The 16,433-nt window shown below is 42.7% G+C and overlaps 1 protein-coding gene across 3 annotated transcripts in view; it reads left to right on the top strand.

Moving 5' to 3' along the window:
- LOC112225656 (FERM, ARHGEF and pleckstrin domain-containing protein 1) overlaps positions 1-16,224 on the top strand; it is a 113,715-nt gene extending 97,491 nt beyond the window's left edge. Inside the window, exons 17-28 of one of the 3 annotated variants that reach the window (XR_006080039.1) lie at positions 327-408; positions 908-1,145; positions 1,316-1,446; positions 2,674-2,742; positions 3,183-3,272; positions 7,091-7,173; positions 7,783-7,895; positions 8,308-8,474; positions 12,851-12,958; positions 14,135-14,286; positions 14,592-15,235; positions 15,279-16,224. Coding sequence is in view for 2 of the 3 variants with exons in the window: in XM_024389780.2 (XP_024245548.1) it covers positions 327-408; positions 908-1,145; positions 1,316-1,446; positions 2,674-2,742; positions 3,183-3,272; positions 7,091-7,173; positions 7,783-7,895; positions 8,308-8,474; positions 12,851-12,958; positions 14,135-14,286; positions 14,592-14,673 (1,315 nt within the window). In the remaining variant the exon portion in view is untranslated. Of the gene's footprint in view, positions 1-326; positions 409-907; positions 1,146-1,315; positions 1,447-2,673; positions 2,743-3,182; positions 3,273-7,090; positions 7,174-7,782; positions 7,896-8,307; positions 8,475-12,850; positions 12,959-14,134; positions 14,287-14,591 lie in introns of those variants that run through there. The other 2 variants (XM_024389780.2, XM_024389781.2) reach the window with 2 other exon arrangements.
- The last annotated feature ends 209 nt before the right edge of the window (positions 16,225-16,433 follow it).

A 16,433-nucleotide genomic window follows, 5' to 3' on the forward strand; every position in this document is an offset into this window, starting at 1 on the left:
TCAACGGAACGACATTCAGAACCTCCTCTCTCGGTTTTGTATTACCCTCCCCATAATGTATTGGTTGATATTTTGAATGAAAGAGTATTGAGAACGATGTCAGTTCACATGGTGCTGAATCTAGTCGTCAACTGAAATTCATCCTCAAGAGCGACACCTGCTGGTGGTGTTCAGCAGTGCAGGTAAAGGTTAACCATTTCATTGGAATTCCCTTGCATAATTGTCTACATGAATATGAAATATGACTTTAAGTGCTTAAAATACACACACACACACACACTAGCACTAAACTGTTCCAGAGAAATAAACGTACTGTTTTATTTTAGGGAAGGGTGCTCCAATGCCCACATCAAAGGAGACTACCAGCGCATCGGGGATGTCATGCTGAAGCACCTACAGGGACTGAAGGTGTGTGCACCTCTTTCACATTGTTATTGCACTTGTTATGCACTTCACTATGTATCTGCACCACTCCTCGATGAACAAATATATGCTGCCTTGTGTAAAGTCTGCCTGTAGCCCGACTCCAGGGGACTGCTCTGTGGCTGACCCATAGCTTCTCCTAGCCTGTCGTATGTGTGTGATATGGTCGTGCAAATATGTTCGTTCTACTGTACTTTATTCTACTCTGTTCTACTCCGTTCTACTCTACTCTATTCTATTCTACTCTATTCTACTCTGCTCTACTCTACTCTGCTCTATTCTACTCTATTCTACTCTATTCTACTCTGCTCCACTCTACTCTGCTCTATTCTACTTTACTCTACTCTATTCTACTCTATTCTACTCTACTCTGCTCTGCTCTATTCTACTCTACTCTATTCTACTCTACTTTATTGTATTATACTATACTCTATTCTGCTCTCTTCTACTCTATTCTACTCTACTCTAATATATAATTTTCTAGCCACTGACAGCCCACCTCCAGAAGCACTCGGAGGCCCTGGTGGAGCTGGAGAAAGCATGCCGGGGTTCCCCGCGGCTGGAGGTGCTGGTCCGGGACTTTGAGCTGCAGAAGGTGTGCTACATCCCCCTCAACGTGTTCATCCTCCGGCCCCTGCACCGCCTCATGCATTACAAGCAGATCCTGGAGCGCCTCTGCAAACACTACCCGCCTGCACATGTGGACTTCAGGGACTGCAGAGGTAACTGTTACTGTTCTGTACACAGTCAGAACTATCAGACTGAAGCAGGCTATCTAGGACCTACTGGTGCAGTTGAGGGCCTCCTGGTGCAGTCGAGGGCCTACTGGTGCAGTTGAGGTCTATGACATCATAAATTAGTGTTGTTTCTAATTGAATGGCCTCTCCTCTAGCTGCACTGGCAGATGTGTCAGAGGTGGTGTCCCAGCTCCATGGAAGCATGATCAAGATGGAGAACTTCCAGAAGCTGCTGGAGCTTATGAAGGATTTGATTGGCATCGACAATCTAGTCACTCCAGGGCGGGTAAGTTCAAGGAGAGACCGGACTCCATCCCAAATGGGACCCTATTCCCAATATAGTGCACTACTTATGATCTGGGCCCTATTCAAAAGTAGTGCACTATGTAGGGAATATCCCCATATCAACAGTTTGCAGAAGCTAGTTTGAAGCACTCCTTTTGTTTTGGCAGTTGTTCTATGTCTTTCTGAGTTGTTGTCTTTCTCTGAGACTTGACTTGGGATGTTGTGATTGACTTGGGATGTTGTGATTGACTTGGGATGTTGTGTTTGACTTGGGATGTTGTGTTTGATTTGGGATGTTGTGATTGACTTGGGATGTTGTGATTGACTTGGGATGTTGTGTTTGACTCGGGATGTTGTGATTGACTTGGGATGTTGTGTTTGACTTGGGATGTTGTGTTTGACTTGGGATGTTGTGTTTGACTCGGGATGTTGTGATTGACTTGGGATGTTGTGATTGACTTGGGATGTTGTGATTGACTTGGGATGTTGTGATTGACTTGGGATGTTGTGTTTGACTTGGGATGTTGTGTTTGACTTGGGTGTTTGTGATTGACTTGGGTGTTTGTGATTGATGTAGGATGTTGTGATTGACTTGGGATGTTGTGTTTGACTTGGGATGTTGTGTTTGACTCGGGATGTTGTGATTGACTTGGGATGTTGTGATTGACTTGGGATGTTGTGTTTGACTTGGGTGTTTGTGATTGACTTGGGTGTTTGTGATTGATGTAGGATGTTGTGATTGACTTGGGATGTTGTGTTTGACTTGGGATGTTGTGTTTGACTCGGGATGTTGTGATTGACTTGGGATGTTGTGATTGACTTGGGATGTTGTGATTGACTTGGGATGTTGTGATTGACTTGGGATGTTGTGTTTGACTTGGGATGTTGTGTTTGACTTGGGTGTTTGTGATTGATGTAGGATGTTGTGATTGACTTGATGTTGTGTTTGATTTGGGATGTTGTGTTTGATTTGGGATGTTGTGTTTGATTTGGGATGTTGTGATTGACTTGGGATGTTGTGTTTGACTCGGGATGTTGTGATTGACTCGGGATGTTGTGTTTGACTTGGGATGTTGTGTTTGACTTGGGATGTTGTGTTTGACTTGGGATGTTGTGTTTGACTCGGGATGTTGTGTTTGATTTGGCATGTTGTGTTTGACTTGGGATGTTGTGTTTGATTTGGGATGTTGTGATTGACTTGCAATGTTGGGATTTGTGTTTTTTTCAGGAGTTCCTAAGGTTAGGCTGTCTCAGTAAGCTGTCTGGAAAAGGCCTCCAGCAACGAATGTTCTTCCTGGTAATGTCTGCAATTTATCTGAGATTGTCATCCTGAATGGGTTATTAAACAGATTATTCAGTGGTCTCACAACATACAGTCATGGCAAGTAGAGCTCTGTATTTTAACATCCCCAGTATGAATGGCTTTTGTCCAAAATGCCTCAAAGACGACGGCATCCGTATCTTTCCACACAGCTGTATACTGTTCTTTCAGCCAGAGTCCCTCTTTGTTATTGTAGGGCATCTCATGAGACCAAGAGTCATCTGAATCACGATTCATGTAGGAAACAGATTGAATGTAATCCAGTTGGATCAGGTGTATCCCTGACAGAGCTAATGTATTTACTGAGCCACAAACATTCAATCAATGTTCTTTTTGTGTGACGTAAATAAGGGTGATAGAACTATTAATGACCAGTCAATGATTGAAGTCTCTGTTTTCTTGCTCTATGGTGATAGTTCAATGATGTCCTGTTGTATACGAGTCGAGGGATGACGGCAACGAACCAGTTCAAAGTGCACGGGCAGCTCCCTCTCTATGGCATGACAGTACGTCTCTTTTGTTCCCCTCTCTTACCCTCACAGCCTTGTGCCCTGCCTTGGAGCACAGTAGACTAGAGCACAGTAGACTAGAGTACAGTAGAGTACAGTACAGTACAGTAGAATACAGTAGAGTAGAGCAGAGCACAGCAGCGTAGAGTACAGTAGACTAGAGTACAGTGGGTACAGTGAGTACAGTAGAATACAGTGAGTACAGTAGAATACAGTAGAGTACAGTAGAGTACAGTACAGTACAGTGAGAACAGTAGAGTACAGTAGAATACAGTACAGTATAGTACCGTGAGTACAGTACAGTGAGTACAGTAGAGTACAGTGCAGTAGAGTAGAATACAGTAGAGCAGAGCAGAGCACAGTAGAATACAGTACAGTACAGTAGAGTAGAATACGGTAGAGTACAGTACAGTACAGTAGAGTAGAATACAGTAGAGTAGAGCAGAGCACAGTAGAGTACAGTAGAATACAGTACAGTACAGTAGAGTAGAATACGGTAGAGTACAGTACAGTACAGTGCAGTAGAGTAGAATACAGTAGAGCAGAGCACAGTAGAGTACAGTAGAATACAGTACAGTACAGTATGGTAGAGTACAGTAGTGTAGAATACAGTACAGTACAGTAGAGTAGAATACAGTACAGTACAGTAGAGTAGAATACAGTACAGTAGAGTAGAATACAGTACAGTACAGTAGAGTAGAATACAGTACAGTACAGTATGGTAGAGTACAGTAGTGTAGAATACAGTACAGTACAGTAGAGTAGAATACAGTACAGTACAGTAGAGTAGAATACAGTACAGTACAGTAGAATACAGTACAGTACAGTATGGTAGAGTACAGTAGTGTAGAATACAGTACAATACAGTAGAGTACAGTAGAATACAGTACAGTACAGTAGAGTAGAATACGGTAGAGTACAGTACAGTACAGTGCAGTAGAGTAGAATACAGTAGAGTAGAGCAGAGCACAGTAGAGTACAGTAGAATACAGTACAGTACAGTAGAGTAGAATACGGTAGAGTACAGTACAGTGCAGTAGAGTAGAATACGGTAGAGTACAGTAGCTTTCACAAGATTAATTATTTACTGTGAATGAACTGCTGTGCCACTTTAACTCCGTCCATCTGTCTCTGTCTTTAACTCCCTCCCTCCATCTATATATCTATATATCTCTTTAACTCCCTCCATCTGTCTCTGACTTTAACTCCATCTGTCTCTGTCTTTAACTCCCTCCATCTGTCTCTGTCTTTAACTCCCTCCATCTGTCTCTGTCTTTAACTCCCTCCATCTGTTTCTGTCTTTAACTCCCTCCATCTGTCTCTGTCTTTAACTCCCTCCATCTGTCTCTGTCTTTAACTCCCTCCATCTGACTCTGTTTTAACTCCCTCCATCTGTCTCAGTCTTTAACTCCCTCCATCTGTCTCTGTCTTTAACTCCCTCCCTCCATCTATATATCTATATATCTCTTTAACTCCCTCCATCTGTCTCTGTCTTTAACTCCCTCCATCTGTCTCTGTCTTTAACGCCCTCCATCTGTCTCTGTCTTTAACTCCCTCCATCTGTCTCTGTCTTTAACTCCCTCCATCTGACTCTGTCTTTAACTCCCTCCATCTGACTCTGTCTTTAACTCCCTCCATCTGTCTCTGTCTTTAACTCCCTCCATCTGTCTCTGTCTTTAACTCCCTCCCTCCATCTATATATCTATATATCTCTTTAACTCCCTCCATCTGTCTCTGTCTTTAACTCCATCTGTCTCTGTCTTTAACTCCCTCCATCTGTCTCTCTCTTTAACTCCTTCCATCTTTCTTTAACTCCCTCCATCTGTCTCTCTGTCTTTAACTCCCTCCATCTGTCTCTGTCTTTAACTCCCTCCATCTGACTCTGTCTTTAACTCCCTCCATCTGACTCTGTCTTTAACTCCCTCCATCTGACTCTGTCTTTAACTCCCTCCATCTGTCTCTCTGTCTTTAACTCCCTCCATCTGACTCTGTCTTTAACTCCCTCCATCTGTCTCTCTGTCTTTAACTCCCTCCATCTGTCTCTCTGACTTTAACTCCCTCCATCTGACTCTGTCTTTAACTCCCTCCATCTGTCTCTCTGTCTTTAACTCCCTCCATCTGACTCTGTCTTTAACTCCCTCCATCTGTCTCTCTGTCTTTAACTCCCTCCATCTGTCTCTCTGTCTTTAACTCCCTCCATCTGTCTCTGACTTTAACTCCCTCCATCTGTCTCTGACTTTAACTCCCTCCATCTGTCTCTGACTTTAACTCCCTCCATCTGTCTCTGACTTTAACTCCCTCCATCTGTCTCTGACTTTAACTCCCTCCATCTGTCTCTGACTTTAACTCCCTCCATCTGACTCTGACTTTAACTCCCTCCATCTGACTCTGTCTTTAACTCCCTCCATCTGTCTCTCTGTCTTTAACTCCCTCCATCTGACTCTGTCTTTAACTCCCTCCATCTGTCTCTCTGTCTTTAACTCCCTCCATCTGTCTCTCTGTCTTTAACTCCCTCCATCTGTCTCTGACTTTAACTCCCTCCATCTGTCTCTCTGTCTTTAACTCCCTCCATCTGTCTCTGTCTTTAACTCCCTCCATCTGTCTCTCTGTCTTTAACTCCCTCCATCTGTCTCTGTCTTTAACTCCCTCCATCTGTCTCTGTCTTTAACTCCCTCCATCTGTCTCTCTGTCTTTAACTCCCTCCATCTGTCTCTCTGTCTTTAACTCCCTCCATCTGTCTCTGTCTTTAACTCCCTCCATCTGTCTCTCTGTCTTTAACTCCCTCCATCTGTCTCTGTCTTTAACTCCCTCCATCTGTCTCTCTGTCTTTAACTCCCTCCATCTGACTCTGTCTTTAACTCCCTCCATCTGTCTCTGTCTTTAACTCCCTCCATCTGTCTCTCTGTCTTTAACTCCCTCCATCTGTCTCTGACTTTAACTCCATCTGTCTCTCTCTTTAACTCCCTCCATCTATCTATATATCTATATATCTCTTTAACTCCCTCCATCTGTCTCTGTCTTTAACTCCATCTGTCTTTCTTTAACTCCCTCCATCTGTCTCTCTCTTTAACTCCTATCTTTCTTTAACTCCTCCATCTGTCTCTCTGTCTTTAACTCCCTCCATCTGTCTCTGTCTTTAACTCCATATGACTCTGTCTTTAACTCCCTCCATCTGACTCTGTCTTTAACTCCCTCCATCTATCTATATATCTATATATCTCTTTAACTCCCTCCATCTGTCTCTGTCTTTAACTCCATCTGTCTCTGTCTTTAACCATCTGTCTCTGTCTTTAACTCCCTCCATCTGTCTCTCTCTTTAACTCCTTCCATCTTTCTTTAACTCCCTCCATCTGTCTCTCTGTCTTTAACTCCCTCCATCTGTCTCTGTCTTTAACTCCCTCCATCTGACTCTGTCTTTAACTCCCTCCATCTGTCTCTCTGTCTTTAACTCCCTCCATCTGTCTCTGTCTTTAACACCCTCCATCTGACTCTGTCTTTAACTCCCTCCATCTGACTCTGTCTTTAACTCCCTCCATCTGTCTCTGTCTTTAACTCCCTCCATCTGTCTCTGTCTTTAACTCCCTCCATCTGTCTCTGTCTTTAACTCCCTCCATCTGTCTCTGTCTTTAACTCCCTCCATCTGTCTCTGTCTTTAACTCCCTCCATCTGTCTCTGTCTTTAACTCCCTCCATCTGTCTCTGTCTTTAACTCCCTACCATCGTTCTCTCCCTCTCTCACACACTCAGTCCTTCTTTCCCAAAGGCAGATGTACCCTCTCAGGCCTCATGTGTTGATTGTGCCTGTTATGTTCCCAGATCCGGGAGAGCGAGGATGAGTGGGGTGTGCCTCACGCATTCACCCTGGTTGGGCAGCGCCAGTCAGTAGTGGTAGCAGCAAGGTGAGGCTATGGTTCGATCCAGCTCGTCTCTGGAATAGTCTTTAAACACTCGCCAGTAGACCTTCAGGTTCCGGAATGAAGATGTTCACAATAACGTGGTCGGTGAATCGGCAGGAGACCGGTCCCATCAGCAGAGTCAACAATGAGGCCTTTATATAATCACAAAGACACATTCATTATTTTTACCGCTCGCTTAGTCATAAAAATAACGGCATGACATATTTATCTGACTGGTTAAAAAAATATATATATTTTTATGTTTGTCTGTTGGATTTTTACAGTAATATAAGCTGTTGGGATTTACAGTAGTATAAACTGTTCTGTTTTTACAGTAGTATAAGCTGTTGTGTTTTACAGTAGTATAAGCTGTTGTGTTTTTACAGTAGTTTAAGCTGTTGTTTTTATACAGTAGTATAAGCTGTTGTGTTTTTACAGTAGTATAAGCTGTTGGGTTTATCTCTCTTTCGCTCTCTCTCTTTCTCTCACTCCTCTTCCTCTCTCCTCTCTCTCCTTTCCTTTTCTCTCTTTCGCTCTCTCTCTCTCTCTCTCTCTCTCTCTCTCTCACGCCCCTCTCTCTCTCTCCCTCCCCCTTTTTATCTCCCCCTCCAGTTCACTGTCAGAGATGGAGAAGTGGATGGAGGACATTAATATGGCCATTATCCTGGCAGAGAGCATCAACGGTCCTACGTCTGACTGGCTGGCCAGCAGTCTGACAGATAACAGTAAGTTGGCTACACTAGAGCTTGGGCATTGGGCACACTGTATAGGAACACTAATAGTGTATCCGACAATCATCCAACCCCACGAGTTATTGCTGAATTCTCCCTCTTACTGGTCCTCTTTGCACAGACAGTTCATCCTCTTCTAGAAACTTCAGAGCCAGAATGGGCAAACCTTTAAATCTGCATAGAGCTTCAATAGCTAAAATACAATGCTCCAAATGTATGGTTTATAAATCATTGATTTGAAGGATGTTCCTTTTTTTATCCAGCCTGTCTACATGTCTGTACTCACAAACATAGCCACTGTGAAGTACTGTGCTACTGTTGATCTCGTCTGGTTTTACAGTAGGATCCAACTTCCCAGGTTGTTATAGTGTGTATCTTGGAAGTAACCGCTTCCTGAATTTCCCAGAATCCCTAACAGAGGACTCCTGTGCAGAGGCGGAGTCTGAGGACGACCTGATGGCGTCGCGCACCTCCCTGGAGAGGCAGGCCCCTCACCGTGGTAACACCACGGTACACGTGTGCTGGCACAGGAACACCAGTGTCTCCATGGTGGACTTTAGCATAGCCGTGGAGGTACCAAAACCAGAACCAGCCCTAACCTGTCCTGCTCTGGCTTCCCCAGTCTCTCTGTCTCTCTGTCTGTCTGTGTATCTACAGTGGGGCAAAAAAGTATTTAGTCAGCCACCAATTGTGCAAGTTCTCCCACTTAAAAAGATGAGAGAGGCCTGTAATTTTCATCATAGGTACACTTCAACTATGACAGACAAAATTAGAAAATAAATCCAGAAAATCACATTGTAGGATTTTTAATGAATTTATTTGCAAATTATGGTGGAAAATAAATATTTGGTCACCTACAAACAAGCAAGATTTCTGGCTCTCAAAGACCTGTAACTTCTTCTTTATGAGGCTCCTCTGTCCTCCACTCGTTACCTGTATTAATGGCACCTGTTTGAACTTGTTATCAGTATAAAAGACACCTGTCCACAACCTCAAACAGTCACACTCCAAACTCCACTATGGCCAAGACCAAAGAGCTGTCAAAGGACACCAGAAACAAAATTGTAGACCTGCACCAGGCTGGGAAGACTGAATTTGCAATAGGTAAGCAGCTTGGCTTGAAGAAATCAACTGTGGGAGCAATTATTAGGAAATGGAAGACATACAAGACCACTGATAATCTCCCTCGATCTGGGGCTCCACGCAAGATCTCACCCCGTGGGGTCAAAATGATCACAAGAACGGTGAGCAAAAATCCCAGAACCACACGGGGGGACCTAGTGAATGATCTGCAGAGAGCTGGGACCAAAGTAACAAAGCCTACCATCAGTAACACACTACGCCGCCAGGGACTCAAATCCTGCAGTGCCAGACGTGTCCCCCTGCTTAAGCCAGTACATGTCCAGGCCCATCTGAAGTTTGCTAGAGAGCATTTGGATGATCCAGAAGAAGATTGAGAGAATGTCATATGGTCAGATGAAATCAAAATATAACTTTTTGGTAAAAACTCAACTCGTCGTGTTTGGAGGACAAAGAATGCTGAGTTGCATCCAAAGAACACCATACCTACTGTGAAGCATGGGGGTGGAAACATCATGCTTTGGGGCTGTTTTTCAGCAAAGGACCAGGACGACTGATCCGTGTAAAGGAAAGAATGAATGGGGCCATGTATGGTGAGATTTTGAGTGAAAACCTCCTTCCATCAGCAAGGACATTGAAGATGAAACGTGGCTGGGTCTTTCAACATGACAATGATCCCAAACACACCGCCCGGGCAACGAAGGAGTGGCTTCATAAGAAGCATCTCAAGGTCCTGGAGTGGCCAAGCCAGTCTCCAGATCTCAACCCCATGGAAAATCTTTGGAGGGAGTTGAATGTCCGTGTTGCCCAGCAACAGCCCCAAAACATCACTGCTCTAGAGGAGATCTGCATGGAGGAATGGGCCAAAATACCAGCAACAGTGTGTGAAAACCTTGTGAAGACGTACAGAAAATGTTTGACCTCTGTCATTGCCAAGAAGAAGGTTCTTCCCGTCCAACAAAGGGTATATAACAAAGTATTGAGAGAAACTTTTGTTATTGACCAAATACTTATTTTTCACCATCATTTGCAAATCAATTCATAAAAAATCCTACAATGTGATTTTCTGGATTTTTTTTCTAATTTTGTCTGTCATAGTTGAAGTGTACCTATGATGAAAATTACAGGCCTCTCATCTTTTTAAGTGGGAGAACTCGCACAATTGGTGGCTGACTAAATACTTTTTTGCCCCACTGTATATCTGAGTGTGTTTCCTCACCTGGGAACAGTGTCCTCCTTAGCAACTCCCTCTCTGTTATGGTGTTATTTGGACATTATATTACCTCAGTGATTTGTCTCTACGCTGTTCGTACTCTCACTTCTGTCAACTGCTACGTATGCCCCTTTGGATCTCACCAGGAAGGGGAAGTAGTACTGTTGTTTGTCATAGATTTAAACAGCAGCTCTGAGTGCAGCTGAAGCAGCTTCTACAAGCTCTTTTGTTTTCTTTGTTGAATTCTGAGCAGAGAGCAGAGCAGACATTAGCAGGAGGTGGGTGAACTGCAAAGGACACTGTTCTCAAATCAGCCCTCTATTGCGAACTCTTTCCAGGGTGGTTTCCTCATCTTATCTCTATTGCGAACTCTTTCCAGGGTGGTTTCCTCATCTTATCTCTATTTCTAACTCTTTCCAGGGTGGTTTCCTCATCTTATCTCTATTGCGAACTCTTTCCAGGGTGGTTTCCTCATCTTATCTCTATTTCTAACTCTTTCCAGGGTGGTTTCCTCATCTTATCTCTATTTCTAACTCTTTCCAGGGTGGTTTCCTCATCTTATCTCTATTGCGAACTCTTTCCAGGGTGGTTTCCTCATCTTATCTCTATTTCTAACTCTTTCCAGGGTGGTTTCCTCATCTTATCTCTATTTCTAACTCTTTCCAGGGTGGTTTCCTCATCTTATCTCTATTGCGAACTCTTTCCAGGGTGGTTTCCTCATCTTATCTCTATTTCTAACTCTTTCCAGGGTGGTTTCCTCATCTTATCTCTATTTCTAACTCTTTCCAGGGTGGTTTCCTCATCTTATCTCTATTGCGAACTCTTTCCAGGGTGGTTTCCTCATCTTATCTCTATTGCGAACTCTTTCCAGGGTGGTTTCCTCATCTTATCTCTATTGCGAACTCTTTCCAGGGTGGTTGTGCACTCCTTTCTTCCCTTCTTCACAGCCGTGGACTCACCGTTAGCTCCTCTTGTGTATGTATGTGTGTGTTTACACTCAGTCTTTGTGTCTCTGTCCTTCCCTCCCTCTCTCTCTCTCTCTTTTCTCTCTCTCTCTCGCTCTCTTCTGTGTGTCCGTCTGCCTGTCCTCCGTGCTAGAGGAGCCTAGTTCAGTCAGTGACTCAGAGGCCTCCCTCGCGGGGCCCAGTGGTGGCCAGGGCCCAGTGCCTCTGTCTCTTATTTGCTGGTATCGAGTTCACAGCCTCTCCTTTAGTGATTCCTGCAGGAGTCTAGAGGTAAAGGATCCAGGGAGAGAGGAGAGACCTCCTCATCGCATTGTAGAATTACTGTCCTTGCGTACTATCATATCTTCTTTGAGGTCATTGGTGAAAAGTGTCATTCTTTTGTGTAAAACTTTTCATCTGTAAAGACGTACAAATGATTTAAGAGAAATTAGTGGTAGCCTGCAATGGTGGTCCTGTATGACTTAGTTGGTAGAGTTTGGCGAATGTGGGTTAGATTCCCAGGGCCACCTACCTATAAAGATGTATGCATGCATGACTGTAAATCTGCTAAATGGCATATATACACTGACCAAAAAATATAAACGCAACATGCAACAATTTCAAGGATTTTACAGTTACAGTTCATGAAAGAAAATCAGTCAATTGAAATAAATTAATTACGCCATAATCTATGGATTTCACATGACTAAGCAGGGGCCTAGGATGGCATAGTCCCAACCAATGGGGACCCAGGCCCAGCCAATCAGAATGACTTTTTCCCCACAATAGGGCTTTATTACAGACAGAAATAATCCTCCTGTCAAATTCTCTAAGATGGCGTCGGAAGTGGCTTATGGTAGAGAAATTAACATTAAATTTTCTGGCAACAGCTCTCGTGGACATTCCTGCAGTCAGCATGCCAATTGCACACTCCCTCAAAACTTGAGACATATGTGGCATATGTGTGACAAAACTGTACATTTTAGAGTGGCCTTTTATTGTCCCCAGTACAAGGTGCACCTGTGTAATGAACAAATTGTTTAGTCAGCTTCTTGATATGTCACACCTGTCAGGTGGATGGATAATCTTGACAAAGGAGCAATGCTCACTAACAGGGATGATGTAAACAAATTTATGCACAAAATTTGAGAGAAATAACCTTTTTGTGTGTTTGGGAAATTTCTGGTATCTTATTTCAGCTCATGAAACATGGGACCAGCACTTTACATGTTGCGTTTTGATTTTTGTTCAGTATTCAACGATGGCTCAGTTTACAGTAAATGCTTTTTATCACCACTAGATGGCAGTACATGCTTTTTATCACCACTAGATGGCAGTACATGCTTTTTATCACCACTAGATGGCTGTTGTTCACTGTGACCTTAGAGGTTCAATGACTTTAAACTGTGGCTGGAGGCTGACTGTTTATAGCTGTACTTACATCAGATAAACCAATGTTAGGATTGAAAAGAGGCCCCAGGCTTAATCACAGTGGGTTTATTTACAGAGCTGACAGTACAGCACATATGCATGAACTATTCCTTATACATTCATATAGTTAAGTAAAGGTTAAATAAAAAAACATTTAAAAATATATATATATATATATAAATGTTTGTTGATATTGCCTCTATTTGTTTTGATTTTTGTCATAATATGTCCTTTTCACACAAATGAAGTTCACGGGATTGTAAATCGTTGTTCTACTGTAGAATCAGCTGTCAGGAAACCTGCTGAGGAAGTTCAAGAACAGCAACGGCTGGCAGAAACTCTGGGTGGTCTTCACCAACTTCAGCCTGTTCTTCTACAAAACCCACGAGGTAAGCACCATCTCATCAGGTCCGTCCTGTCCATGTTATGTGATTCATTATGATCTAAATGAAGGTAAAACTGATCCTAGATCAGCCATCTTACTTGGTGGATACTGGACCAGAACTACAGGAATGTGTCCTGGGGAAGGAGCTTCCCCCCTCCTCCTTCCATGTAGTCTGTGAAGGCTCGAAGTACAGCAGTGTGTGCTGGGGCAGACCCCCTCCCCTCCTGCTCATTTCAGATCCGTGTTCCATGTAAGAAAATCTCTAGCCACTTTAATAATAAAAAAGTGGATGTAATAAATGTATCACTAGTCACATTAAACAATGCCACTTTATATAATGTTTACATGTCCTACATTACTCATCTCATATGTAAATACTGTACTCTATACCATCTACTGTACATCTATACCATCTCTATACCATCTATCTGGCCTATGCCGTTCGGCAATCGCTCATCCATATATTTATATGTACCTGTTCTTATTCATTCCTTTACACATGTGTATGTGACCAATGCCATTTGATTTGATTTGAATATCCAATCTCTCTGTGGGATTTCAGATCCGTGTTGCATGTCAGAATATCTCATCTCTCTGTGGGATTTCAGATCCGTGTTCCATGTCAGAATATCCCATCTCTCTGTGGGATTTCAGATCCATGTTGCATGTCAGAATATCTCATCTCTCTGTGGGATTTCAGATCCGTGTTGCATGTCAGAATATCCCATCTCTCTGTGGGATTTCAGATCCGTGTTGCATGTCAGAATATCCCATCTCTCTGTGGGATTTCAGATCCGTGTTGCATGTCAGAATATCTCATCTCTCTGTGGGATTTCTGTGCTCCATGTCAGAATATCTCATCTCTCTGTGGGATTTCCGTGCTCCATGTAAGGGAGTCGTACACATTCCCATGCCGGACTATCTGCTCTCCCTTTAGGCACAGCTCCCCTGAATCCATTGGGATCCCCACCTGAGCGAACCAGTGTTAGTTACGCAATAGTCAGTTGCTTTGTCATAGCACATGTTCTACGACCTGTAGCCCCTGGGCATTTTGCCATATTTTAATATACTGTACATCATCAAAGCATAAATGTGATGTAAAGTGTATTCGTAGTGAAAGTGAGCAGCGCCATGAAATTCAGAATGCTTTTGACTGTTTGGTCCTTTCCCCTCTCTCCAGGATGACTATCCACTGGCCAGTCTCCCCCTGTTGGGGTACTCTGTCACCATCCCCACTGAGTCTGAAAACATCCACAAAGACTACGTCTTCAAACTGCATTTCAAATCCCACGTCTACTACTTCAGATCTGAGAGCGAGTACAACTTTGACAGGTACAGTACAATTCTGTATATTTGGTATTGTGTACAGTAGATAGTATATGGGGCGGCAGGGTAGCCTAGTGGTTAACTAGTAACCAAAAGGTTGCAAGTTCAAATCCCCCAGTTGACAAGGTACAAATCTGCCATTCTGCCCCTGAACAGGCAGTTAACCCACTGTTCCTAGGCTGTCATTGAAAATAAGAATTTGTTCTTAACTGACTTGTCTAGATAAATAAAGGTTAAAAAAAAAATATATATATATATATATATATGTGTCTACTGGATGTGAAACCCTTTGTCTCTTTCTCTTCATACAGGTGGATGGAGGTCATTCGCAGCGCCACAGTCTCTGCCAGCCATAACTGCATTCTGAGCCGGAAAGAGTCCCATCCGTACTGACCAAAAGAGCAGGGGGGTTCTGTCCCTGTCTCCCCGTGCCTCTTCTCCTCACCACAACCTCCCCATAGGGTCTGGCCACATACAGCCTCTCTTCACACTACAACTCCCTCAAGCAGCAAGCTGGCACCACACATTCACTTGTCTGGAATCTGTTGATTTCCTTTTCTCCATGGATCTGGGACGTGTGTACATTGAGCAGTGTCCAATGCACAATCTTGGTGCTTATTGATGCGGTGACATGTCCGCTGGTTTAGACTGCAAACAGAGACAGACATTTTCAGCATTTTTTTTAATACTCTGCTCTGAATCTCTCTTTTTTTTGTAGGATGTCATTTTATACTGTTTTCTAACGGAGCACATACTATACTTCTGTTTTCACATTCTGTCATTGGATCGTTTTATGGTGGAAACTGATTCTGCGGTTGTTGTTGTTTTTTAAACCTGTTTTTCATTTAGGATATCACTGCATCGTCAAGGTCTTTTGTCTCCTTGTTCATTTCATGGGGGGAAAACGAAACAAAAAAAGCTGTTTTGAAATACAACAGCTTGAGTGTCAAAACAGGTCTACCATTGTCCTAGATTTTACACTGCAAATGTCAAAACAGGTCTACCATTGTCCTAGATTTTACACTGCAAATGTCAAAACAGGTCTACCATTGTCCTAGATTTTACACTGCAAATGTCAAAACAGGTCTACCATTGTCCTAGATTTTACACTGCAAATGTCAAAACAGGTCTAACATTTTCCTAGATTTTACACTGCAAATGTCAAAACAGGTCTACCATTGTCCTAGATTTTACACTGCAAATGTCAAAACAGGTCTACCATTGTCCTAGATTTTACACTGCAAATGTCAAAACAGGTCTACCATTGTCCTAGATTTTACACTGCAAATGTCAAAACAGGTCTACCATTGTCCTAGATTTTACACTGCACTTATATTATGTCAGTGGGGAGGAGACTTAAAATGTGTCGTTAAACAGGCCACATTAAAATACTTTTTTTTAAAATATAAATATATATCAATATAAGATGTCTCTGGAGAATGTGAGTAACCTTGTGAAAACATGGATGATCAGTAAAGATATCCAAATATGTAGTTGTACTATTGACATAACTCTAAAACTACTTTGAAAACGATCAGGTTAGTTACCATCACCACTAACGCCATTATTCGCCAAGCATAGTGAATATTTCTCTTACATGAGGATCTTTGTCGTGTGGATACCGCTGAGGGTTTTCTGAATAATATTATATTCCACCCTTAATAGTGTGAGACATGATCACAATCTGTGTATAATGAAGGACACTGTAATGGAAGGCTTTAAAGAATATGCGTGAACAAGAATATCAACTTTCAGTTCCAAGCACCATTGCCCTTGTTGGACTAGGCTGCCCATATGTAAGAGACATTTACGAATTGAAATGAAATGGATATATGCATATGACAGACAGGGTTTATGAAGTGTAGCATTCCAGAGGGTATTGAGGGTGTGCTGCCAGACAACAGAGAGAGCTCTGAAAGCAATAAAAAAAAACATTTATTTGAACATTGTATTGTGAGTTTTATTTGCATGGTCCACAATAGTTAACTTTCAATGTTTTGGACCACTTTCACTACAATATTATTTAAATGTTGTTTCTTGTATGACCCATAGGCGGTATCATTGATCAATAACATAAAGCCTGTTCCGTTGTGCTCGTCACATTGGCTACTGCCCCCGAAGTTATTGCACTCATGATTTCCATCTGATGAAAG

Source organism: Oncorhynchus tshawytscha, linkage group LG26, assembly GCF_018296145.1.
Source record: "Oncorhynchus tshawytscha isolate Ot180627B linkage group LG26, Otsh_v2.0, whole genome shotgun sequence".
NCBI lineage: Eukaryota > Metazoa > Chordata > Actinopteri > Salmoniformes > Salmonidae > Oncorhynchus > Oncorhynchus tshawytscha.